Source organism: Triturus cristatus, chromosome 3_1, assembly GCF_964204655.1.
Source record: "Triturus cristatus chromosome 3_1, aTriCri1.1, whole genome shotgun sequence".
NCBI classification, from domain to species: Eukaryota; Metazoa; Chordata; class Amphibia; order Caudata; family Salamandridae; genus Triturus; species Triturus cristatus.
This window is the reverse complement of record NC_140583.1, coordinates 623,126,231-623,153,585: the sequence shown is the minus strand read 5'-3', so window position 1 is coordinate 623,153,585 and position 27,355 is coordinate 623,126,231. Positions and strand designations below refer to the sequence as shown.

General features: G+C 50.4%; 1 protein-coding gene across 1 annotated transcript in view; it reads right to left on the bottom strand.

The window, feature by feature from the left end:
• Positions 1-27,355, bottom strand: part of LOC146860656 (gonadotropin-releasing hormone II receptor-like) — a 357,503-nt gene that overhangs the window by 112,378 nt on the left and 217,770 nt on the right. The window contains exon 3 of the mRNA XM_085646361.1: positions 2,520-2,721. Within this exon, the coding sequence (XP_085502487.1) occupies positions 2,520-2,721 (202 nt within the window). The remainder of the gene's footprint in view (positions 1-2,519; positions 2,722-27,355) is intronic.

Genomic DNA, 27,355 nt, shown 5'->3' with positions numbered 1-27,355 from the left:
TGCATTGGCAGGCAGTACCTCCTAAAAGTTCTTGGCCGCCATCTTTGAGTGTGAATATCGTTGTCATTGTTCCCTCGTTGTAATGTTGTCAGGGTAATTGCTCTTATGGTAACTTCCATCTAATGATGGGACATCAAAGATCGCGCTTACCTGCACGAAGGAGGCACCCGTCACGGAAGGAGTTCAGCAGCATAGGTGGCATTTGGTGAAAGTTTTTAATGATGCTGCCGGAACCGCCGCAATTGAGAGAACAATGCATCTGCCAAGAAACTGGTTCCTGACTACATGGAAGTGCACAGATTACTATATTTTGTGTCCTCAGACACAAGATTCTCCAGTAACATACACAGCGGCTGACGAATGGGCTGGTACAAAGAACAATGGGACTACCGGATGCAATTTGCAGTGGCTAAGCGCGATCTTTGATGTCCCATCATTAGATGGAAGTTACCATAAGAGCAATTACCCTGACAACATTACTACGAGGGTACAATGACAACGATAGTCACACTCAAAGATGGCGGCCAAGAACTTTTAGGAGGTACTGCCTGCCAATGCAGTCCTTCCTTGCTGAAACTGCGAAGGAGGAGCCCTGTGAGGCTTAAAAGACACTGACAAGCCAACAAACCTTTTTCACATCAAACAGCATTTGAAAAAGTCAACCTCGACGAAACGCGTCATGCGAAGTGAAAAAAGTCATGAAGAAGTGGTATGTGTGAATGTTTTGGCAGATCAATAATATTTATGTGAAACTGGTAATGTTATGCACCTTGAATCCTACACCAATCCCCTTACATGCTCCTAGATACATTCATACCCTTCATTTTGTGATTGGAGATTGCCAAGGATTGGTCCTTGACCCCAAGATAAGGATCTCTCCCCCAAACATCAATGCCTCTGTTTTGTTCAAAAACAGAGCTCTTAGCCTAGAAAGGGGGCTGCAACCAATCGCCCCCAAGCCCTCCATCCATTCATCTCTCTCTCCAACCCTTGCAACATATACACAGAAGATTAATGGGGAAACCCACCATCATGATCATTCAGCACAATTGATATAGGAATTAGAAGACCCAGACAAGGCTTGAGGCTGAGATTGCTATGTCTTAATTCCTCGTATGAATGCTCTGCATTTCGAGCCACCCAGTGTCATCGTAAGGTCTGTAGGGGCCACGAGCAAGACATATTTTGGGGGCCCCTGTATGGATCAAATTAAAGGTTTATTACCCATTTCCTGAAAATGCATACATGCCATGATGCCAGAAAATGCTAAATTATATGTTAATCTTTAACAGGGTCACACAATAGTTGAAATATCTCTTGCACAGGACACGTGGAGGGGCCCCCTCTGGGCTCAATCAGGAGCTCTCCGGCCAGAGTGCTGTGCTCAGGGGGACCCCCTGGAGCTTAGGGGCCCCCGCACCACGGGGACTGCGGGGGCCTGAGTTACGCCACTGTCCCAGGACCCCAAAATCCTTACGACGACACAGGGTAGAGAGACTGTGTCAGGGTACAGGTAGGCAGCAAGAGAGAGGTTTAAAGAGAGAGAAATAGAATAGAGATAGAGAAAACAGAAAGTTCTCTTTCACAGGGCCCCTTGGAAGGTGGGGGCCATGAGCAATTGTCCACTTTGTCCATGACTTAAACCATCTCTGGAGCCAGCCCACCGCTAGGCTTTAAAGTCCATTCAACACCAAAGTGATGATGGAAAGAGTATATGTTGTTCTACATAAAGTCTGCATGGTGTGATATAAGAAAGGGCCGCCGTACATTTTACCTGGTGTGGGTAAACACTATGGATCAGTTGGCATGAGCCGGCAGACTCTGACGGTTGCGCCGCGGCCGACACCATCACCTGTAACCATGCAAACAATAGTCCTTTGCGACGTATGTAGCGTCGTGGCAAAAAAAGCTCCCATTATGCCTAAGTATCACAGTGTGTTTCAACCTGCTCTGCCTCAAGGTCTAAGATCTGGAATTGTATCCCTGAGCAACATCCATCAATCCCGCCCTTACTGCTTTCAAATGTAAATGAATCTCCGCTTGTTCAACCGATTTCTACGCCCCTCAGCAACTTAACGTTTCCTTTTTCTCCTCTACCTCTATACTTCCATCTTCCCACTCCTTTAGGATAAAGATAGACATTGCAATCTTTAGCTCTAGCACTTAGCTCTAGCACTTTGTAAATATCTCACCCGCGGCCCTCCTCCTGACTTCTGTTACTTCTTTTTTCATTCATTTTCTGGATACATCTAAGGTCATTGTTTATTGTGCGTGATCCTTTTCATTAATGCCTCGTGTATTTTCCTTTTGCTATGTCCGTCTCTCCTTCTTTTGATCTGTTCATGTTTTATCATTTTGTGTGTGCACTGTGTGCCTATAGTACAACGTTGCTATGAAAAGCACTTAGTTGCCTCTGGGCCGTGCACATGCCATCATATATAGGGGCTGGAAGTTGCCCTGAGACAGAAAATGCCCCTAGCAGTCCAGGGAGGCCTGCTCAGAAGCCCCCTGCGCCTCACCCGTCTTGTCTTTCATCTGCTTGCTGATCTCCCACAGGATCCGGACGTAGCACACGAGCATCACCAAGAGCGGCATGACGAAGAGGCTGAAGAAGGTGAACATGTTGTAGGTGGTCGCCTGCCATCGCTCCTTGAAGCTCCCATGTGTCACACACTGTGTGAAGTTAGCCCTCTGGATGGTGTGAAGCCGAAAGAGGAAAAGCTGAGAGAGAAATGGAAAGTGTCAGTCACATGGGAGGGTAAGCATGACTAATGCACCCACGCTGCAGGGCACAATGCGAGGACCACATGAATTATGTGGTGTGCAGCTCTGGCATGTTCTGTGTGATTACAGATTTACTGCACTTGCCACATATACCACCATCTAATGACTACAATGCACATATTCGAAAAAGCTGTGTTTCTTTTTTCAAAAGGGTGAACATTTACTAAAGAAATGCTGATATGGCCAGAGATAGTTGAATCACCTGGAGGCACCTTCTACATTACGAAATTAATATTATCTATATCACAGGGGCTTTGTAGGCTTGTTGTTGCAGCAATCTGTTTTAATGTCATTTTTGTTCTGTATATACACATTTAGCTCTACACTTTGTGAGGGGACGGATGACGGTTGAGCTGATCCTCGCATACATACCCAGGGTAAGGTTTTCCCAATGCTCACTGGCATTATAGGTTCTCCTCACACGAATTTTGAAGTGTTGGTGATGGACACTGGTGCAATTTGATTTGAGGGTTTCGCATGAGTAACTGCTTATGTTTATTTTTTAGCATCTGGCCGACCTTACTACGACGATGGGGCCACCAGAATAGACATTGAGCCGACTGTATGGCTTTTATGTTTATATATATTTTCTTCACATTAGCAGAGTGACATATATACGTTGGTCCTGAGTAATGCCTAGAACATTTTTAAGTCCCATTTGGCAGAGACATGTTGACCATATATTATAGGGTAATATCCATAATCCCTATTCACTTAGCTTTTTAATCCTATCGATTGGGGGCACCAGAATAAAGGACTATGTGTGCCCACCAAGAGATAGTTTCACTCTGCACTTGCACTCTGCCCTTCTCTCCCTACATCTTTAGTGCTCATCGTTTCCTAGAACACCTCTGCTCCTCTCCCTCGTGGGAGTTGTAGCCCACCCTGGGTGCCTTGCGGCCCCAGGGTGAAGCAGGAACCCTATGATGAAGCATGTCGCCTTTGGGTGAGTGAAGGTTCTTGGCCTTTTCTCTTTTTCTTTCTCTCCCCCCTCTCTACCCATGTACATAGGGTGTGTTTATAACAGAAAGTAGCGTACCTGAACTTCTGTACAAGACATAATCATTATTTGTTGGCAAAAAATATTGTGAATACTAACTGGAGAATGTGTACACTTTCTTAAAAAACGTTTTATTTTACACAGCATTTGGGATCCCCTTTGCATCAATGTGCATTCAATTGTGGCATAATGCTGCCTAATTTACCTTTTTTTGACACATAATTTAGTCAACCCTGCCATATAACTTGGTCGGTCATTGTTGCACATTTCCAGCGGCCTTCATTGTTGTATTTTTCTATCCTGGATCTTTGTATTGTTGTTAGAGAGAAAAATCTGCAATAAATCTTATTTTGACACGCTATCGTTCTTCTTTTACCCTCAGGACTAGCAACTGGACTGTAATCATGATTATTTGTAGAGCACCAAATGCCACCTTAGGGTTGCATCAAAACAATGTGGTTGAGAGGATAACAAGAAAAGAGGGCACCGGTGGGGAGGGAGGAGAGGCGAGAGGGAGGGCTTGAGGCTGTCATTAATTTGAACCAGCAGTTGCAGGTGCGGCTCACCTGCACTCTATTTTGGGGACTGGGCCTTTAATATATAACTATCAGACTTTGACCGGGAACAAGAATGACAAACACAAAAAAGGAGGAAAAGACAAACATAAAGGCTGTGACAAAGAGAGGAAGCAAGTATGGAAAATGACCTGCAAGTGTGAGCTAAAAGGGCAGGGAGAGTATGTTCTTGGATGTTAAAACCCCTTTCAGAGGGAGACAGGGCAAGCAGGAATTACAGGGCCCAACTAAGGGGGTTGAGTATTTTCATTCCTGATTTTCCAGGGCCTGACCTACAATGGACTCTAAGCAACTGCACCAAATACCCCTTCAGCACTTGACTCTCGGGTCGAGTTGTCCAAGGCTTCTTAGGGAGGAGGTAGTTGTAAATTGAGCACAGATTAACAACTCAAAGTAAATCCTGCAACCCCATTAAATGATTGTCCACTAGGGAGAAGGCACGGCTGCCGGTACCGGATATTACTTTCGTTCTTGTGAAGTCCTTCCGGTTCTCCATCTAGATGACCCCTGGATATGTCGTCCACCCCATGTGGTTCCACCCCCTCCCTCGTCTTTCACTTGGTCTTTTCATGTGTAGTTGCCCGTTGTTGGAGAGGAGAGGAGTCCTGCGGAGTCCTGCCGGTTGCCGGTTGTTGGTTCCCTCCTTTTTGACTTTCGCCCGTTCCTGATTCTCTGCCCTCCCACCGCCGCTGTAGCCTCTTCCATCTTCGCATAGGGCCGCAGAGACTGGGTGAGACTTCAAGGTCCAGGCTGCTCCATGCCAGGAGCCGCCACAGCTGACCCGTGTACCTGGAGGAACTCTAAAGAGACAGGTCAGCTCCTGCGTGGTCTAAAAGTCCGGAGACCGGACCATCTCTTCTTACGTGGCACTTTGCTTTTGAGTGACTGGGTCCATCTGTATGTACACGCTTGGCCGGTTGCTTCGTATTGTAAAATGTCAGCATGCGAAAGTAGAAGCAAGGTAGCGAACCCAAGTGGGAACTTAACAGGGACATTGGACAACTTCATTATCAGAGCAAATTCAGTTATCGATCAGGGGATTATCTTAATGGAGCGCCGGGTTTCTCAAGACCTTGCACTGGCAAAAAGATCTTCTTTGGGACATTTTGCTAACGCCCGCACCCCAGATTCGCTTTTACGCTCAAATACCTTTGTCGCCCCCGAGTCCGTACATAGCTCGCCTAATCCTCAAGCTCACCGACCCATAGTTCCAACTGATCAGCTTCAATCCTCCATGGTGCCCATTAGTAGCTCACCCGAGAAAACACCTGAGATAATAAATACCAGGCAGACGCGAGGGAGGCATGAAGGGGCTATACCAAAGAGGAAGCGGGGGCCAAATGCTGCTGCTGGAGGCAGGAAGTCTAAACCTGCCAAACGAGCTAGCAACGGCAACATAACTTTAAAGGGTTTAAGAGTTGAGGCCGTGCATCAAACAGAGAAACGAGGGACATTAACGCCAACTGAAACTATTACAGATACGTCTAAACTTGTTGATCCACCACTGGTACTGGAGGACCCAGTTCTTGCTAATCTGGGATCATTGTTAAGGTCATCATTTAAATCACTCGAAGATAGACTGACACTGATTGAGCAGCGGCTGTTCAACATCGAGAAAGCCACACTGGAAGTTATGGACAAGATCAAGTTAAATGTGTTGTCTTTGGGTAACGTTCAAATGAACCCCGCACAGGAGGGGATTGTAACACATAAATCTACCCCGCCTCCAGCACCACCCACTTTAAAAGTACCCACAGCTGAACTACCTACCTCCGTATCATTACCCGCTAACAAATCAACAGGGATTAATGCCATTATGACTAAAGAAAGCCCGCGTGATTTACCCGAAGTAGGCCCCTCTGCGGATCTTAGAATTGATCTCCCCCCAGAATCGAGCCCATATCTGGTAGTTTTAACTGGGGTCCATAAAATTAGCAACCAGAATGAGGAATCATTTTTGTCTTTAAAAAATAAAACTACTGATTGGCTTAATAAAAATAGACCACTCCCCCGTAATATCTCCAGCAAAATTTTGATGGTGCGCAGGCTGTCCTGGGTGGGGCATGGGCCAAAAACTATACAAGGTGATTGTGTGTTGGTGAACTTTAGTGACTCACGTACTGTGGAACATATCTGCAATTAAAACCAGCACAGTCATGGGTCTTCGATTCAACCCCTCCCATTGTCATTTTTCTACCCCGCACCACATCTCTCTGATTCAGAGAGTGAATGGACTTTAGTAAAGCACCATGGCGCAGGGAGGGTGGTCGGGGGTCGCTATGTGAAATTGCATACACATGGTCAAATACACTCATTAATAAGTATAGTAGCCTAGAAATGGTCGATTGACTCCATCAATCCAGGGATGTAACTTTTGGGGCACCTGAAAGTGGTAGTACCACAGACCACAAGGTAGCCACCGTGTTATGCAGCAGCCAAACATCCTGTGTCCCCCTATTGCCGTCGAAGGTCACCTTTGCAGGCAATAACGCCGACTCAATAGGGAACACGACCACGGCCCGTGTGCTTAACCCAGCTGCAAGTAAGGAAGTAGTCCATAATGTTATCTCCTGGAACATTGCTGGGCTTGCGGGTAAGGCTAAAGATCCTAATTGGGTAGTTTTTATAAGATCATTTCCGGTGATCTGCTTGCAAGAGACATGGCTGGTAGAGAGTGATATATTTTTTAGAAGGCTATAAATGTTTTTTTGTGCCGGCTAAACCATCGAGCAGTGGCAGAGCTAAAGGGGGTTTGGCATTGTACATTGACCTAGCCTTGTCCTGTGTCGTTAAAACTATAACCACCTATAACACTGACATTCAAGCCATGAAAATTAAAAGAGGGATTAACTTTTACAATGCTGTAAGTCCAAGAGGGGAATGTAGGATTGTTGATTTGGGTGATTTCATTCGGAATCTCCGTGAAAGTCTGTCCCATCAGATCCTCATCTTGGGGGACTTCAATGTGCACCCTTGTGGGAACCCTTTGAACACTGCAATGGGAACTTTGGGTTGCCACAGGATGAGGGGTATTCATTTTGAACACTCTGGCCGGGGATACATGCTGAATCAATTATTAAATGAATTTGATTTAATTTCAGCCATGTCCTTGGTTGATGTTTGCAGTTATCAGCCCGTCCCCACATTTAAAGGGCATTCGGGGGGTCCTTCATTGATCATATCCTTCTCTCTAATGGCCTACAATCAACTATTTCAGGCTTTAAAATCCAGGAAAACGCAGATAGTGATCATAACCCTGTATGTATCTCAATGGTTGGCAACCTTTTAAATCTACGGGAAAAGATGCCAACTTGTGGTGTTCTGAAATGCATGGCTGGAAGGCGTCGCCTAAAATGGTCTAAGGTGAATTCGGCTCAATTATATGAGAAGATCCACAAATCCTGTGCTCCCGAGATATCATCTTGTGTGTCTTCTGTATCCCTTCCCTCAGATATCCTCTCAGCATTCGACGGGATCGTTTTAAAAGTAGGTGAAATGCTAACTGTCCCAACGTCGGGCCCTCCTTGTAGGGACCCCAGATGGTTCGACCATTCATGCTCAAAAGCAGGTCGAGAGTTAAAGGTGGCTTTGAAGATTAGCCCCAGGGATCCTACATTGATTAGGTCATTACGCTTGTCCTACAAAAAGGCCTTGGCAAAGTGCAAGGCAGATATAAAAAACAAAATTTGGCAAGAACTGTTAGACCCGAATACCCTTTGTAACAGCGGAAGATTTTGGAATATTATTAACAAACCTATGTTTGATATGGTAGGGGACAATTCAGTTGGCACCAATATCACTGAAGATGAGTGGGTATCCCACTTTAGTTTCATCTTCAACAGTAATACCCCCCAGATAGAGGTGGACAGACATGATCAAAGTGTATCTCTACCACATTTTACAATCCGCGAGGTTGAGAAAGACATCTTGGGGTTAACAAGTAATAAAGTGCCTGGCCCAGACGGAACGCCCCCGGATTTATTTAAATCCAAAGTATCACTTTGGGCGCCAGTTCTCACCGCCGTGCTTAATGCAGCTGCAGAACATGGCTGCCCTAGGTCCTGGGGGACATCCACGATAGTACCAGTATTTAAGAAAGGTGACCGTAATAGAACTACCTGTTACAGGCCGATTTCGCTCATTGATTCCGTGGTCAAGGTAGTGGGTGGAGTAATCCTGAACAGGCTAACAGCCTGGGCCAATGAGCGCGGGATCATCTCCAGAATCCAATATGGGTTCCGGCCCAGCAATTCAACAATAGCGCAATGCCTCAACCTGTACATGGTCCTAGGGAAATATACCATGGCTCGGCAAGGCACCATCCACATGGCGTTCATGGACCTTTCCTCCGCGTTTGACTGTGTCAACCGGGGGAAGCTCTGGGAGGTCATGGGAGCCATGGGGGCGGAGCCTAATTTGGTTAACATTCTGAGGGACCTGCATCAGGATACCAAGGCCAACGTGAGGTATTCACAGGATTTAAGGGTGTCAGGGATTTTAGTGTTCACAGGGGTGTTAGGCAGGGCTGTATTTTGGCCCCCTTTCTTTTTAATTTATATATTAACAGTTTGGAGGAGTTCTTATTAAATACTGGTACCGATTACCCCTATGTCGGCCGTAAGGGTTTGCCTGTATTATTATACGCGGACGATGCCGTCCTCATGGCTAGGACCGCAAGAGGTCTCCAAACCCTATTAAATGCCTTTCATAGTTTCATGGATGCTCGTGACCTATCGATTAACAACACCAAATCCTTTATAATGCAGGTGGGGCAGCGCCCTAAGAAACCGTACCTATTTAGGGTCAACGAAGAAAAGGTCCCCACAACAAGAACATTCTCTTATTTGGGAGTATTATTCGACGATCAGTTGAAATGGGGACCACTACTCCAAAGGAAAAGGGGGAGATAACGCTGCAATATTTAATTTCGCCAGGAAAATGGGTAAACGTCCTATTGCTGCACTATTGAAGATCTATCAGGCAAAGAGTGTGGCAATAGGGAGTTACGGCAGTGAACTTTGGGGGCATGCGGCAGTTAATGATATCGTGGTGGCAGAAAACATTTTCCTGAAACAATTGTTGGGGGTTCCAAAGGGGACACCTAACCAATGCACGAAGAAACCGGTACACCTTTTATTAGTGACACTTTAGCACTACGGCCACTAACTTTTTGGTTAAAATGTTGACTTAATAAAGAATTGATTTTAAACCACCTACTCCTAAGAGAAGCAATATCTATGGATAATATGCTTAAAATCCCTTGGCTAAAATATCTGAAGGACTGTTTTTCTGCCGTGGGGCGCTCAGAACTTTTTTTTAACCCTGAGTCGATCACATCTGCTGATGTAGAGTCTGTGAGGAAATCCTTTTCCTTAGCTCGACAAATGAATCGCGAACAGGCGGAATTATTTAAACCGAGTGTTCGAAAACACGTCATGTTGAAAACTACACCTTTAATGGAGCCTTATTTATCTTGGCCCTTGTCGGGCTTCGAGCGACACTTGTTAATCAGGTTCCGGCTGGATTATTTTCATCTTCTTTTAACTGTTCCACGGGGTTGTCATTGTGGTCAAGTGCTGCCAAACTGCGGTTGCGACAATGTGTCCCCGCAGAATTTGGTGCACTTTTTATTTATTTGCCCCTTTTACGATTTACTCCGGAGGTTCTATCTAAAGCCTCTTTTAAAAAAACAGAACTTTACCCAGGTTACACCAGCCCTTTGTTATTTACAAATGTTAAACCCCGAAAGTACTTTATTTTTGATGGGTTTTTTAAAATCTGCCTTAAAACTCAATAACACTAGGGCGAGTTAACTGTCTAGAATTGCTGCTATCATGATACATATTTAATTGTGTCTGTTGTTATTAATACATACTTAACACTTGGGTTTTTTATTTATGTACATCAAGTTTTTATTTGTCAATGTGCTTTTATGGTTCTTTCTGTTTGAAAAAACGAATAAAGATTTTCTATCTTCTATCTACGATTGCCCAGTCAAATACCTGCTTTAATATAAAAAGGAGTATTTATCTAACACAAAGTACAATACAACACACTACAAACAATATACGCAGCCTTCTTGAGGAAAGCCCACTAGCTTTACCCGGGTAAGCTTTCCAGTCCTACTTCCCTGTTTATACCTGATGGGTGTTCCCCATTTACATATAGCAACATCCAAGGTAGGCCCAGCTAAGGCGTTCAAGTGTCAGCATTTCTATGATGAGCTTTTTCACAAGATCCCTGAGTTTTCGTGCTAGAGTGCATCAATTCAATTCAGAGCAAGTTCCGCAGGTCCTGGTGGGCAGTTTGTCAAGCTTACCTGTACTTATGGAGTGACAGTTCAGAGTCCCTAGGTGCCTCTCAGCAGGCTGCCTCTGTCCAGATAGTGGGAAGCTGCAGTCACGGTGGTCTCTGTTCTCGGTGCTCTTCTAATGTGGTAAGTCTCTCCTGGGATCTCTGGACAGGTCTCTGATGCTCCGGGATGGGGAAAGTGAACTTGTTGCTCTTACTCTCCACTGGTCACAGCCCGCTTTGTCTACTCAACTGCACGTGGGTTCAGGGCAACATCATCCTTCCTCCTTCATGGCCCCTTTCTCCTGACATGCATGTAGGGTTGCAGCAGCACAATTAGGTTGACGGCAATTTCTTCTCACAACGGTACTCATCTGAGATATGAGGGTTGCAGACAGCACAAACAAGGGGATGGTACTCTTCAGGTCATGGAGCTGAATTGGGCAACAGCTCTCCGACTCTCACTTGGCAGTGCCAAGGGCGGTAACCCTTTTTTTAAATCACTGTGGCCCCCATTTGGCACGGGGCGTTGACTTTAGCACACGGGCCAGCAGCCCAATCAGTGAATAGTCCTTATGGACCAGAATCTCACACTCCACCTCTGGGATCCACGCAAATGGATCACCATTGGACCTCACTCCCCCAACCAATCTCCTTTACACTGGTCTTGAGTCAATCAATCAATCAATCAAGACATTTATAGAGCGCACTACCTACCCGTAGGGTCTCAAGGCGCTGGGGGGGGGGGGTGGGGTGCCGCTACTGCTCGAACAGCCAGGTCTTGAGCTTCTTCCTGAAGGAGGGGTGGTCTTGGGTCAGGCGCAGGTCGGCCGGGAGGGAGTTCCAGGTCTTGGCGGCCAGGTAGGAGAAGGACCTTCCTCCTGTAGTGGCTCTGCGGATGCGTGGGACGGCGGCGAGGGCGTGGCTGGCAGATCGGAGGTGGCGTTTGGGAGCGTAGAAGTTGATGCGGTTGTTGAGGTAGCTCGGGCCTTGATCGTGGAGAGCTTTGTGTGCGTGGGTAAGGAGGCGGAAGGTGATTCTCTTGTTGACCGGGAGCCAGTGCAGGTCTCTTAGGTGTCCGGAGATGTGGCTGTGTCGTGGGATGTCGAGGATGAGTCTGGCTGAGGCGTTCTGGATGCGCTGGAGTCTCTTCTGGATCCTGGCGGTGGTTCCGGCGTAGAGTGAGTCAGGAATAAGCTGGTGTTACAGGCATGGGCTCGTGGTCCTCCTGGGAGATGGCCCCTCATCCAGCACGGAAGACTGCCAGACTCTCAGACCCCAATCCTGTTCACAGCTGGCACAACCTTTGCTGAGCTTCTCCACACTGAAGTCTGGCCTCAATTTGACAGCTTGAAAGTCTTAAGCTCCCTTTTTTATCATCCATTTCCAGGCACACTTGTAATGTGGTGTCTCTGGATTTGAATTTCATACTCTGGGAGTTACTCAGTGTGAAGGGCTTTTCTTTCAGAGAGCAGTCTATCAGAGCAGGGCCGTCTCCAAATCTGATAGCCCCAAACACAGGCCAGGGGGCTGACTAGACTCACAACTGGATGTCAGTCTCAGTGATATGGGCTTCAAAAAGTTACCAAAGGGCCTCAGCCCTACTCTTTGTGATTCTCTTATCAGCCCTATCTTCTTTCTCAGATGTACTCAGGCCCCTTTGAGCAGTGACCTCCCTTCAGAAGTGAAGAGCTCCTATTGAAGTGCACCAAAGAGCCTGGCTCTTCCTTTCTCCAATGTTGGCCCCACTCCGCTCTCAGGAATGCAGCAATCCACACATCTGTCTGGGGCGAACCTCCACCTATCCCTACTCCTTCAGCAACCTGTGGGTTTCCCAACATAGAATCCAGTGTCTCTGCATATTGTTCTATTCACAAGCACACACATACCCCTAGGCACACATGCATTCAGGTGTCCCCGTTTGTTTCCAATGTACTGTACCTCTTCCCAGACATATATCCCAGAATACTCATGCAACATCCCATGCTGTCTCCTATGTGCTGTACCTTCATGCAGGAATCTGTACATCTTAGCGTGCACACGCAGCTGCTCATGTTATTTCTCCATACTGTATCATCTCTCAGGCACCGGTACCAGGGGCACTCGGCTGGTTGGGCGTGGGGGTTGCGAGGGATGGCCGTGGGGGGACTTTGAGGGGGTGTTGCGGGTGGTATCGCACGGGGGAAGAGGGGATTGAATAAAAAAATGTTTTACTTACTTCGAGGCCAGGTCCTACGTTTTCTCTGCTCCTACTCTCCTGTCTTCGACAGGAACAGGAAGCAGGCAGCCAGGCTCCCACCAGAAGGGCGCGGGAGTCACCTAGGGAGGGCCGCGGTGGGACGGTGGGGGGGTGTTGCGGGCAGTGTTTTGCGGGGAGAGCAGGGGATTGAATAAAACATTTTATTTACTTACCTCAAGACCAGGTCCTTCATCTTCTCTGCTCCTGCTCTCCTGCCTTCGACAGGAACAGGAAGCAGGCAGCCAGGCTCCCATCCCTAAGCCAATCACAACACTGCAATGCAGTGTTGTGATTGGTCTGAGCACAGTGACACAGCACTCAGCCAGGGGGTAGAGGGGTAGGTTTGTTCTCCATGCAGGCTGTATTGAATGGAGAACAGGGAAGTGCGCATGACTGTTTTGGGCAGCCCGAGAGGACCGACCAAACAGTCATTGCGCACTTAGTAGTGGGCAAACCACTCCTCCCCTAATCCCAAAGCAGAGCAGCGTTACCCATTCGCCCTCCCGCAATGTAGACGGACATGAACCATAAAATGATAATAACTTTGTTATTATCATTTTATGTTTCTGAAGTTGGCACTGCTATGAAGCAGCCAGAGCGGTGGAGCCGTCCCTGACTCGTACATCCCTGCACACCCACACTACTGCTCACGTTATTTCTCCTGCACTATGCTATCTTTCATGAATTCCAGGCAAAAACTGAGCAGATAGACAGCTTGGGGAGTTAAAATACAGGGTGAGAGTTCCTTAAATGTAGGCATATGTTAACATATATTTGTAGTATAATGCTAATATGCACCTGTGGGCGTAGTGATTTGTTATATGTGGCTGCTTAATTTGCTAAAAGTGACAGGCATGTGGAAATATTCCATTTTACAACTCCATTAATTCTCAAAATACAAAATAAATATGGATAAATGGCAAAAAGATGGGCAAAAAATAAATATGGATAAATAAAGACAGAAATGTTGAAAAAATAAATACCATAAAACCGAGAGACCAAATAATAGTGTACCATAGTGTTGTGCAAGCTTAAGGGTCTCTGCCAATAGGTAGGGGTGGAGTGAGTGAAAAGGGAAAATACGAGATGTGGTAGGGTGCCAGTAGAAGAGATGAGGAAAAAGAAGCATTGATGAGGCTAACCAATAAGGTTGGGGCAGCAGGGCTGCCAGTAGAGTATTTTGATGCTGGCGACATTTGTGGGCCATTAAAATAAGTTGTGCATAAACTACTATTTAATGTAGTTAATGCAACTTAGATATTTCAGCAATGCTTTGCAGGTTCTAATTTAGTGATATATTGCTGCTATGTTCCAGCAGCATTTGAGAAGAGTAACTAGAATAACGAATGAAATTTATTCACAGCAATTGGTGTGAGTGCATAAAATTACCTTGTACCATTTTTGAAGCTGTCAAATGTATATGTTTCCTCCTGGGGGTATTGCCTCCGCACTTAGACTAGAAGAATATGCATACATTAATAACACAACATCTACTTCTTTCTGCCGATTGAACCACATGCGGGACTGGGCTACACAATGCCCAAGCAATGGGCAGCGGGGGCATCTCTACTATGGTGGAGGAGTGTCTCCCCACTGCTTTTCAGCAGTTTAAAATAAATCCACATAAAATGATAAAAATTTGCATTTTATTTTTCCTTTGCTCAACCGTGGCTCATGACGGAACGGTTCCGTCATGAGCGGGGAAGGGGTTAAGGAACAGATGTATATATTTGTCTTATCTGTCTTTCTGTGCTAAGGTGTAGTTTGTCTCAAAGGAAAATTGACCAAATTTAGATATTTTTGTAAACCAAAAAAATTGGGAGTGCTTGGTGATGTGCCTCTCATGGATCCCAACATGTTTTGTGCTGGCACGTTGATCCCACCCAGAAATATGTGGAAAATGTGATTTTTTCCAGCTAAATTTGAGGCAAGCCATACCTCCCTGGACTCCCCCAGGTGACATGTTTTCAGAAATGTGTGGGTTTGATAGGTTTCCCTAGATGGCCGCCAAGCCTGGGGCCAAAAACCCAGCTCTTGCAAAACCAGGTCGTTTTGTGATAGGTAATTTTGATGTTCTAATTTAAATTTTTTGATCCTTGTCTCTTGCGGGTACTTGGTCCACCCACACGAGTGAGGTACCATTTTTATCGGGAGACCTGGAGGAATGCTGGGTGGTAGGAAATTTGTGACAGCCCCGTGATCCCACAACTTTCCTACACAGTAATTTGAGAAACATTAGATTTTTTTCAGCTAGATTTGAGGGTTGCAGGGGATTCTGGGTAGGAATGCTTGGGGCGTCCACATAAGCCAGACCTCCATGGACTCCACCGGGTGTCTAGTTTTCAGAAATATGTGGGTTTGGTAGGTTTCCCTAGATGGCTGCCGAGCCCAAGACCAAAAACCCAGGCGCCCCGCTTGCAAAACCAGGTCGCTTTGTGATAGGTAATTTGATGTCTCCTCCATATGTTTTGGACCCTTGCCTGTTGCTATTACTTGGCCCACCCACACGAGTGAGGTACCATTTTTATCAGGAGACTTGGGAGAATGCTGGGTGGTAGGAAATTTGTGTCCGCCCAGTTATCCCACAACTTCCCCACAGAGCAATTTGAGAAAATTTGATTTTCTTGGCTAAATTTGAGGTTTGCTGGGGATTCTGGATAGGAAAACGTTGGGGGGTCCATGCAAGACATACCTCTGTGGACTTCCTCGGGTATCTAGCGTTCAGAAATGTGTAATTTTGGTAGGTTTCCCTAGATGGCCAATGAGCACGGGGCCAAAAACCCTGGTGATCCCCCCCCCCCCCCTGCCCCCCTTGCGAAAGGTAATTTTGATATTTCCACAATACGTTTTGGGCCCTTCTCTGCCGTGAGAACTTGTCCCACACACACAAGAGAGGTACCATTTTAATCAGGCATCTTTGGAGAATGCAGGGTGGGTGGAAGTTTGTGGATCCATGCAGATTCCAGAACTTTCCATTACAGAAATGTGAGGATTCCCCTGGGTGTCTAGTTTTCAAAAATGTATTGGTTTGCTAGGTTTCCCTAGGTGCCGGCTGAGTGAGGGTTCATAATCCACAGCTGGGCACTTTGCATAAAAAGGGTCAGTTTTCGTTGTAAAAATGTGGTGTGTCCATGGTGCATTATGGGCCGTTTCCTGTTGCAGGGATAAGGCATACCCACACAAGTGAGGTACCATTTTTAGTAGGAGACTTTGGAGAATGCGCGGTGGGTGGAAGTTTGTGGATCCATACAGATTCCAGAACTTTCCATCACAGAAATGTGAGAAAAATGTGTTTTATTTAGAAAGTTTGAGGTTTGCAAGTGCTTCTGGGTAACAGAACCTGGTGATAGACACACAAGTCACCCCATCCTGGATTCCCCTGGGTGTCTAGTTTTCGAAAATGTATAGGTTTGCTAGGTTTCCCTAGGTGCCGACTGAGCTAGGGTTCAAAATCCACAGCTAGGCACTTTGCAAAAATAAGGGTCCGTTTTCACTGGAAGAATTTGATGTGTCCACGTTGCGTTTTGGGGCGTTTCCTGTCGTGGGCACTAGGCCTCCCCACACAAGTGAGGTAGCATTTGTATTGGGAGACTTAGGGGAAAAACAGAATAGTAGAACAAGTGTTATTACCAATTAACTTTCTTTGTATTTCTGCCTTCCAAATGTAAGACACTTTTAAAAAAAGAAGTCATTTTGAAAAATGACCTCTAATTAACATGCTTGTATGGGTACACACAATTTTGGGCAAGTGAAAAAAAAACCACTGCTTCTAAACTCTATATTTTGTTCCCTTTGAGAAATATTGGTTTCCTTGGTACCTATTTTCACTCTTTATATTTTACCAAATATATTGCGATATACCAGGTACTCAATGAAAAAACATTGCATGACACAGCTCAGTTATTGGCTCAGGGTTCCTCGAGTTCTTGGTGAACGTACAAGTCCTATATATCCCCACAACCTGAAGGGTCCAGCGGATGCAATGGTATATTGCTTTCAAAAATCTGCCATACTTAGAATAAGTTACAGGTGAAAACGTTGGCACAAATGGCAGTTTTTTTCGGTGTGCAGTCAAAATATCGATTTTTTTATATCGACCTACAATAATATATCGAGTTTTTAATATCGTAGGGACAGAATATTGATGTCAAGAATATCGGTGACCAGAATATCAACCTTAAGGTAAGTAATATTGTTTTTTAATATCGAAGTAAGTAATATCGAAGTAAGTAATATCGTTAGCAAAAATATCGTTGTCAATAATATCGATATTTATATTATTGTTATGTATTTTAGTATGAATTTTATATGTATGTTTAACATTTTTTGTAATGTATTTTTATTTTTTTAAATATATATATTAAGGTGCCGATTCCGATCCTGTAAAACCCGGGTACGATTCGTTGTACGGAGCGTATTCTCCATACGACTCGTACCCGGGAAATCCACCAACCTGAAGGGTCCAGCGGATGCAATGGTATATTGCTTTCAAAAATCTGCCATACTTAGAATAAGTTACAGGTGAAAACGTTGGCACAAATTGCAGTTTTTTTCGGTGTGTAGTCAAAATATCGATTTTTTTATATCGACCTACAATAATATATCGAGTTTTTAATATCGTAGTGCCAGAATATCGATGTCAAGAATATCGGTGACCAGAATATCAACCTTAAGGTAAGTAATATTGTTTTTTTAATATCGAAGTAAGTAATATCGAAGTAAGTAATATCGTTAGCAAAAATATCGTTGTCAATAATATCGATATTTATATTAGTGTTATGTATTTTAGTATGAATTTTATATGTATGTTTAACATTTTTTGTAATGTATTTTCATTTTTTTAAATATATATATTAAGGTGGCGATTCCGATCCTGTAAAACCCGGGTACGATTCGTTGTACGGAGCGTATTCTCCATATGACTCGTACCCGGGAAATCCACCATACAATCCAGCAAGTACGATTCGTGCAGAAGTGGAAGTGGACGTGTACGCCTACCCCTACGGCAACACTGCAATAGTGATGCGCACCGTACGAACACATACATAGCGTGGGTATGGACCGTAGCACTATATCAGTGGTGCCGTGGGGGTACGCGTGGTACGGACCGTACACATGCTCTCAGAGCGAGTTTACGGTCCGTACCACCATTGTAATGGTGCCGTAGGGGTACGCGTGGTACGGACCATACACACGCCCTCAGAGCGTGTGTACGGTCCGTATCACCATTGTAGTGGTGCCGTAGGGGTACGCGTGGTACGGCCCGTAAACACGCCCTCTGAGCGTGTGTACGGTCTGTACCACCATTGTAGTGGTGCTGTAGGGGTACGCGTGGTACGGACCGTATACACGCCCTCAGAGCGTGTGTACTGTCCGTACCACCATTGTAGTCGTGCCGTAGGGGTACGCGTGGTACAGACCGTACACACGCCCTCAGAGCATGTGTACGGTCCGTATCACCATTGTAGTGGTGCCGTAGGGGTACACGTGGTACGGCCCGTACACACGCCCTCTGAGCGTGTGTACAGTCTGTACCACCATTGTAGTGGTGCTGTAGGGGTACGCGTGGTACGGACCGTACACACGCCCTCAAAGCATGTGTTTGGTCCGTACCACCATTGTAGTGGTGCCGTAGGGGTACGCGTGGTACGGACCGTACACCCGCTCACAGGGCGTGTGTACGGTCCGTACCACATGTACCCCTACGGCACCACTGCAATGGTGGTACGGACCGTACACATGCTCTGAGAGCGTGTGTATGGTCCGTACAACCGCGTACCCCCACGGCACCACTGATATAGTGCTACGGACCGTAATCACCATACCATGCGTACCCCTACGGCACCACTACCATAGTGATACGAACTGCACCCACGCATACATAGCGTGGGTACGGGCCATATCCCCATTGTATTTGTGCCGTAGGGGTACGGGTGGTACGGAACGTACACACCCCATGAATGCGGGGGTACGGTCCGTACCACACGTACCCCTACAGCACCAGTACATTTGGGATACAAGGCGTACACATGCCATGAATGTTGGCCTACAGCCCGGTGCAGCATATTACCACTATATTGGTGTGTGTGTAGGCCCAGGACAACAGTGTACTGCACCAAGGGGGTGGGTGGGTGGGTGGGTGGCTGCACAGGATTCCCAGCAGTGGACAGACAAGTGAGGGGTGGCTGCAGAGGACTCCCAGCAGTGGCCTGAAATATGAGGGGTGGGTGCATATCACTCCCAGCAGTGGAAAGACATGTGAGGGGTGGGTGCAGAGGACTCCCCGCAGTGGACAGCCATGTGAGGGTGGGTGCAGAGGACTCCCAGCAGTGGACAGACATGTGAGGGGTGGGTGCAGAGGACTCCCAGCAGTGGCCTGCAATATGAGGGGTGGGTGCAGAGGACTCCCAGCAGTGGACAGACATGTGAGGGGTGGGTGCAGAGGACTCTCAGCAGTGGACAGACATGTGAGGGGTGGCTGCACAGGACTCCCAGCAGTGGACCGACATGTGAGGGGTGGGTGCAGAGGACTCCCAGCAGTGGATATACATGTGAGGGGTGGCTGCAGAGGACTCCCAGCAGTGGACAGACATGTGAGGGGTGGGTGCAGAGGACTCCCAGCAGTGGACAGACATGTGAGGGGTGGGTGCAAAGGACTCCCACCAGTGGACAGACATGTGAGGGGTGGGTGCAGAGGACTCCCAGCAGTGGACAGACATGTGAGGGGTGGCTGCAGAGGACTCCCGGCAGTGGACAGACATGTGAGGGGTGGCTGCAGAGGACTCCCAGCAGTTGACAGACATGTGAGGGTGGGTGCAGAGGACTCCCAGCAGTGGACAGACATGTGAGGGGTGGGTGCAGAGGACTCCCAGCAGTGGGCAGACATGTGAGGGGTGGGTGCAGAGGACTCCCAGCAGTGGACAGACATGTGAGGGGTGGGTGCAGAGGACTCCCAGCAGTGGTCAGACATGTGAGGGGGGGGCTACAGAGTACTCCCAGCAGTGGACAGACATGTGAGGGGTGGGTGCAGAGGACTCCCAGCAGTGTACAGATATGTGAGGGGTGGGTGCAGAGGACTCCCAGTAGTGGCCTGCAATATGAGGGGTGGGTGCAGAGGACTCCCAGCAGTGGTCAGACATGTGAGGGGTGGCTACAGAGAACTCCCAGCAGTGGACAGACATGTGAGGGGTGGGTGCAGAGGACTCCCAGCAGTGGACAGACATGTGAGGGGTGGGTGCAGAGGACTCTCAGCAGCGGACAGACATGTGAGGGGTGGCTGCAGAGGACTCCCAGCAGCGGACAGACATATGGGGGGTGGTTGCAGAGGACTCCCAGCAGTAGACAGACATGTGAGGGGTGGGTGCAGAGGACTCCCAGCAGTGGATAGACATGTGAGGGGTGGGTGCAGAGGACTCCCAGCAGTGGCCTGCAATATGAGGGGTGGGTGCAGAGGACTCCCAGCAGTGGACAGACATGTGAGGGGTGGCTGCAGAGGACTCCCAGCAGTGGACAGACATGTGAGGGGTGGCTGCAGAGGACTCCCAGCAGTGGACAGACATGTGAGGGGTGGGTGCATAATACTCCCAGCAGTGGACAGACATGTGAGGGGTGGGTGCAGAAGACTCCCAGCAGTGGACAGACATGTGAGGGATGGGTACAGAGGACTCCCAGCAGTGTACAGATATGTGAGGGGTGGGTGCAGAGGACTCCCAGCAGTGGGCAGACATGTGAGGGGTGGGTGCAGAGGACTCCCAGCCGTGGTCAGACATGTGTGGGGTGGCTACAGAGATCTCCCAGCAGTGGACAGACATGTGAGGGGTGGGTGCAGAGGACTCCCAGCACTGGACAGACATGTGAGGGGTGGCTGCAGAGGACTCCTGGCAGTGGACAGACATGTGAGGGGTGGCTGGAGAGGACTCCCAGCAGTGGACAGACATGTGAGGGTGGGTGCAGAGGACTCCCAGCAATGGACAGACATGTGAGGGGTGGGTGCAGAGGACTCCCAGCAGTGGGCAGACATGTGAGGGGTGGGTGCAGAGGACTCCCAGTAGTGGACAGACATGTGAGGGGTGGGTGCAGAGGACTCCCAGCAGTGGACAGACATGTGAGGGGTGGGTGCAAAGGACTCCCACCAGTGGACAGACATGTGAGGGGTGGGTGCAGAGGACTCCCAGCAGTGGACAGACATGTGAGGGGTGGGTGCAGAGGACTCCCAGCAGTGGACAGACATGTGAGGGGTGGGTGCAGAGGTCTCCCAGCAGTGGACAGACATGTGAGGGGTGGGTGCAGAGGACTCCCAGCAGTGGGCAGACATGTGAGTGGTGGGTGCAGAGGGCTCCCAGCAGTGGACAGACATGTGAGGGGTGGGTGCAGAGGACTCCCAGCAGTGGCCTGCAATATGAGGGGTGGGTGCAGAGGACTCCCAGCAGTGGTCAGACATGTGAGGGGTGGGTGCAGAGGACTCCCAGCAGTGGACAGATATGTGAGGGGTGGGTGCAGAGGACTCCCAGCAGTGGCCTGCAATATGAGGGGTGGGTGCAGAGGACTCCCAGCAGTGGTCAGACAAGTGAGGGGTGGCTACAGAGAACTCCCAGCAGTGGACAGACATGTGAAGGGTGGGTGCAGAGGACTCCCAGCAGTGGACAGACATGTGAGGGGTGGGTGCAGAGGACTCCCAGCAGCGGACAGACATGTGAGGGGTGGCTGCAGAGGACTCCCAGCAGCGGACAGACATATGGGGGGTGGTTGCAGAGGACTCCCAGCAGTAGACAGACATGTGAGGGGTGGGTGCAGAGGACTCCCAGCAGTGGACAGACATGTGAGGGGTGGGTGCAGAGGACTCCCAGCAGTGGACAGACATGTGAGGGGTGGGTGCAGAGGACTCCCAGCAGTGTACAGATATGTGAGGGGTGGGTGCAGAGGACTCCCAGCAGTGGGCAGACATGTGAGGGGTGGGTGCAGAGGACTCCCAGCAGTGGACAGACATGTGAGGGGTGGCTGCAGAGGACTCCCAGCAGTGGACAGACATGTGAGGGGTGGGTGCATAATACTCCCAGCAGAGGACAGACATGTGAGGGGTGGGTGCAGAAGACTCCCAGCAGTGGACAGACATGTGAGGGGTGGGTACAGAGGACTCCCAGCAGTGTACAGATATGTGAGGGGTGGGTGCAGAGGACTCCCAGCAGTGTACAGATATGTGAGGGGTGGGTGCAGAGGACTCCCAGCAGTGGACAGACATGTGAGGGGTGGGTGCAAAGGACTCCCAGCAGTGGACAGACATGTGAGGGGGGTGGGTGCAAAGGACTCCCACCAGTGGACAGACATGTGAGGGGTGGGTGCAGAGGACTCCCAGCAGTGGACAGACATGTGAGGGGTGGCTGCAGACGACTCCCGGCAGTGGACAGACATGTGAGGGGTGGCTGCAGAGGACTCCCAGCAGTTGACAGACATGTGAGGGTGGGTGCAGAGGACTCCCAGCAGTGGACAGACATGTGAGGGGTGGGTGCAGAGGACTCCCAGCAGTGGGCAGACATGTGAGGGGTGGGTGCAGAGGACTCCCAGCAGTGGACAGACATGTGAGGGGTGGATGCAGAGGACTCCCAGCAGTGGTCAGACATGTGAGGGGTGGCTACAGAGTACTCCCAGCAGTGGACATACATGTGAGGGGTGGGTGCAGAGGACTCCCAGCAGTGTACAGATATGTGAGGGGTGGGTGCAGAGGACTCCCAGTAGTGGCCTGCAATATGAGGGTGGGTGCAGAGGACTCCCAGCAGTGGTCAGACATGTGAGGGGTGGCTACAGAGAACTCCCAGCAGTGGACAGACATGTGAGGGGTGGGTGCAGAGGACTCCCAGCAGTGGACAGACATGTGAGGGGTTGGTGCAGAGGACTCCCAGCAGCGGACAGACATATGAGGGGTGGCTGCAGGGGACTCCAAGCAGCGGAGAGACATATGGGGGGTGGTTGCAGAGGACTCCCAGCAGTAGACAGACATGTGAGGGGTGGGTGCAGAGGACTCCCAGCAGTGTATAGACATGTGAGGGGTGGGTGCAGAGGACTCCCAGCAGTGGCCTGCAATATGAGGGGTGGGTGCAGAGGACTCCCAGCAGTGGACAGACATGTGAGGGGTGGCTGCAGAGGACTCCCAGCAGTGGACAGACATGTGAGGGGTGGGTGCATAATACTCCCAGCAGTGGACAGACATGTGAGGGGTGGGTGCAGAAGACTCCCAGCAGTGGACAGACATGTGAGGGGTGGGCACAGAGGACTCCCAGCAGTGTACAGATATGTGAGGGGTGGGTGCAGAGGACTCCCAGCAGTGGGCAGACATGTGAGGGGTGGGTGCAGAGGACTCCCAGCAGTGGACAGACATGTGAGGGGTGGGTGCAGATGACTCCCAGCAGTGGCCTGCAATATGAGGGGTGGGTGCAGAGGACTCCCAGCAGTGGTCAGACATGTGTGGGGTGGCTACAGAGATCTCCCAGCAGTGGACAGACATGTGAGGGGTGGGTGGAGAGGACTCCCAGCAGTGGACAGACATGTGAGGGGTAGTTGCAGAGGACTCCCGGCAGTGGACATACATGTGAGGGGTGGCTGCAGAGGACTCCCAGCAGTGGACAGACATGTGAGGGTGGGTGCAGAGGACTCCCAGCAGTGGACAGACATGTGAGGGGTGGGTGCAGAGGACTCCCAGCAGTGGGCAGACATGTGAGGGGTGGGTGCAGGGGACTCCCAGTAGTGGACAGACATGTGAGGGGTGGGTGCAGAGGACTCCCAGCAGTGGACAGACATGTGAGGGGTGGGTGCAAACGACTCCCACCAGTGGACAGACATGTGAGGGGTGGGTGCAGAGGACTCCCAGCAGTGGACAGACATGTGAGGGGTGGGTGCAGAGGACTCCCAGCAGTGGACAGACATGTGAGGGGTGGGTGCAGAGGTCTCCCAGCAGTGGACAGACATGTGAGGGGTGGGTGCAGAGGACTCCAAGCAGTGGGCAGACATGTGAGTGGTGGGTGCAGAGGGCTCCCAGCAGTGGACAGACATGTGAGGGGTGGGTGCAGAGGACTCCCAGCAGTGGCCTGCAATATGAGGGGTGGGTGCAGAGGACTCCCAGCAGTGGTCAGACATGTGAGGGGTGGCTACAGAGAACTCCCAGCAGTGGACAGACATGTGAGGGGTGGGTGCAGAGGACTCCCAGCAGTGGACAGACATGTGAGGGTGGGTGCAGAGGACTGCCAGCAGTGGACAGACATGTGAGGGGTGGGTGCAGAGGACTCCCAGCAGTGGTCAGACAAGTGAGGGGTGGCTACAGAGAACTCCCAGCAGTGGACAGACATGTGAGGGGTGGGTGCAGAGGACTCCCAGCAGTGGACAGACATGTGAGGGGTGGGTGCAGAGGACTCCCAGCAGCGGACAGACATGTGAGGGGTGGCTGCAGAGGACTCCCAGCAGCGGACAGACATATGGGGGGTGGTTGCAGAGGACTCCCAGCAGTGGACAGACATGTGAGGGGTGGGTGCAGAGGACTCCCAGCAGTGGACAGACATGTGAGGGGTGGGTGCAGAGGACTCCCAGCAGTGTACAGATATGTGAGGGGTGGGTGCAGAGGACTCCCAGCAGTGGGCAGACATGTGAGGGGTGGGTGCAGAGGACTCCCAGCAGTGGACAGACATGTGAGGGGTGGCTGCAGAGGACTCCCAGCAGTGGACAGACATGTGAGGGGTGGGTGCATAATACTCCCAGCAGTGGACAGACATGTGAGGGGTGGGTGCAGAAGACTCCCAGCAGTGGACAGACATGTGAGGGGTGGGTACAGAGGACTCCCAGCAGTGTACAGATATGTGAGGGGTGGGTGCAGAGGACTCCCAGCAGTGTACAGATATGTGAGGGGTGGGTGCAGAGGACTCCCAGCAGTGGACAGACATGTGAGGGGTGGGTGCAGAGGACTCCCAGCAGTGGACAGACATGTGAGGGGTGGGTGCAAAGGACTCCCACCAGTGGACAGACATGTGAGGGGTGGGTGCAGAGGACTCCCAGCAGTGGACAGACATGTGAGGGGTGGCTGCAGAGGACTCCCGGCAGTGGACAGACATGTGAGGGGTGGCTGCAGAGGACTCCCAGCAGTTGACAGACATGTGAGGGTGGGTGCAGAGGACTCCCAGCAGTGGACAGACATGTGAGGGGTGGGTGCAGAGGACTCCCAGCAGTGGGCAGACATGTGAGGGGTGGGTGCAGAGGACTCCCAGCAGTGGACAGACATGTGAGGGGTGGGTGCAGAGGACTCCCAGCAGTGGTCAGACATGTGAGGGGTAGCTACAGAGTACTCCCAGCAGTGGCCATACATGTGAGGGGTGGGTGCAGAGGACTCCCAGCAGTGTACAGATATGTGAGGGGTGGGTGCAGAGGACTCCCAGTAGTGGCCTGCAATATGAGGGGTGGGTGCAGAGGACTCCCAGCAGTGGTCAGACATGTGAGGGGTGGCTACAGAGAACTCCCAGCAGTGGACAGACATGTGAGGGGTGGGTGCAGAGGACTCCCAGCAGTGGACAGACATGTGAGGGGTGGGTGCAGAGGACTCCCCGCAGCGGAAAGACATGTGAGGGGTGGCTGCAGGGGACTCCCAGCAGCGGAGAGACATATGGGGGGTGGTTGCAGAGGACTCCCAGCAGTAGACAGAAATGTGAGGGGTGGGTGCAGAGGACTCCCAGCAGTGTATAGACATGTGAGGGGTGGGTGCAGAGGACTCCCAGCAGTGGCCTGCAATATGAGGGGTGGGTGCAGAGAACTCCCAGTAGTGGACAGACATGTGAGGGGTGGCTGCAGAGGACTCCCAGCAGTGGACAGACATGTGAGGGGTGGGTGCATAATACTCCCAGCAGTGGACAGACATGTGAGGGGTGGGTGCAGAAGACTCCCAGCAGTGGACAGACATGTGAGGGTTGGGTACAGAGGACTCCCAGCAGTGTACAGATATGTGAGGGGTGGGTGCAGAGGACTCCCAGCAGTGGGCAGACATGTGAGGGGTGGGTGCAGAGGACGCCCAGCAGTGGAGAGACATGTGAGGGGTGGGTGCAGAGGACTCCCAGCAGTGGCCTGCAATATGAGGGGTGGGTGCAGAGGACTCCCAGCAGTGGTCAGACATGTGTGGGGTGGCTACAGAGATCTCCCAGCAGTGGACAGACATGTGAGGGGTGGGTGCAGAGGACTCCCAGCAGTGGACAGACATGTGAGGGGTAGCTGCAGAGGACTCCCGGCAGTGGACATACATGTGAGGGGTGGCTGCAGAGGACTCCCAGCAGTGGACAGACATTTGAGGGTGGGTGCAGAGGACTCCCAGCAGTGGACAGACATGTGAGGGGTGGGTGCAGAGGACTCCCAGCAGTGGGCAGACATGTGAGGGGTGGGTGCAGGGGACTCCCAGTAGTGGACAGACATGTGAGGGGTGGGTGCAGAGGACTCCCAGCAGTGGACAGACATGTGAGGGGTGGGTGCAAACGACTCCCACCAGTGGACAGACATGTGAGGGGTGGGTGCAGAGGACTCCCAGCAGTGGACAGACATGTGAGGGGTGGGTGCAGAGGACTCCCAGCAGTGGACAGACATGTGAGGGGTGGGTGCAGAGGTCTCCCAGCAGTGGACAGTCATGTGAGGGGTGGGTGCAGAGGACTCCCAGCAGTGGGCAGACATGTGAGTGGTGGGTGCAGAGGGCTCCCAGCAGTGGACAGACATGTGAGGGGTGGGTGCAGAGGACTCCCAGCAGTGGCCTGCAATATGAGGGGTGGGTGCAGAGGACTCCCAGCAGTGGTCAGACATGTGAGGGGTGGCTACAGAGAACTCCCAGCAGTGGACAGACATGTGAGGGGTGGGTGCAGAGGACTCCCAGCAGTGGACAGATATGTGAGGGGTGGGTGCAGAGGACTCCCAGTAGTGGCCTGCAATATGAGGGGTGTGTGCAGAGGACTCCCAGCAGTGGTCAGACATGTGAGGGGTGGCTACAGAGAACTCCCAGCAGTGGACAGACATGTGAGGGGTGGGTGCAGAGGACTCCCAGCAGTGGACAGACATGTGAGGGGTGGGTGCAGAGGACTCCCAGCAGCGGACAGACATGTGAGGGGTGGCTGCAGAGGACTCCCAGCAGCGGACAGATATATGGGGGGTGGTTGCAGAGGACTCCCAGCAGTAGACAGACATGTGAGGGGTGGGTGCAGAGGACTCCCAGCAGTGGACAGACATGTGAGGGGTGGGTGCAGAGGACTCCCAGCAGTGGCCTGCAATATGAGGGGTGGGTGCAGAGGACTCCCAGCAGTGGACAGACATGTGAGGGGTGGTTGCAGAGGACTCCCAGCAGTGGACAGACATGTGATGGGTGGCTGCAGAGGACTCCCAGCAGTGACCAGACATGTGAGGGGTGGGTGCATAATAATCCCAGCAGTGGACAGACATGTGAGGGGTGGGTGCAGAAGACTC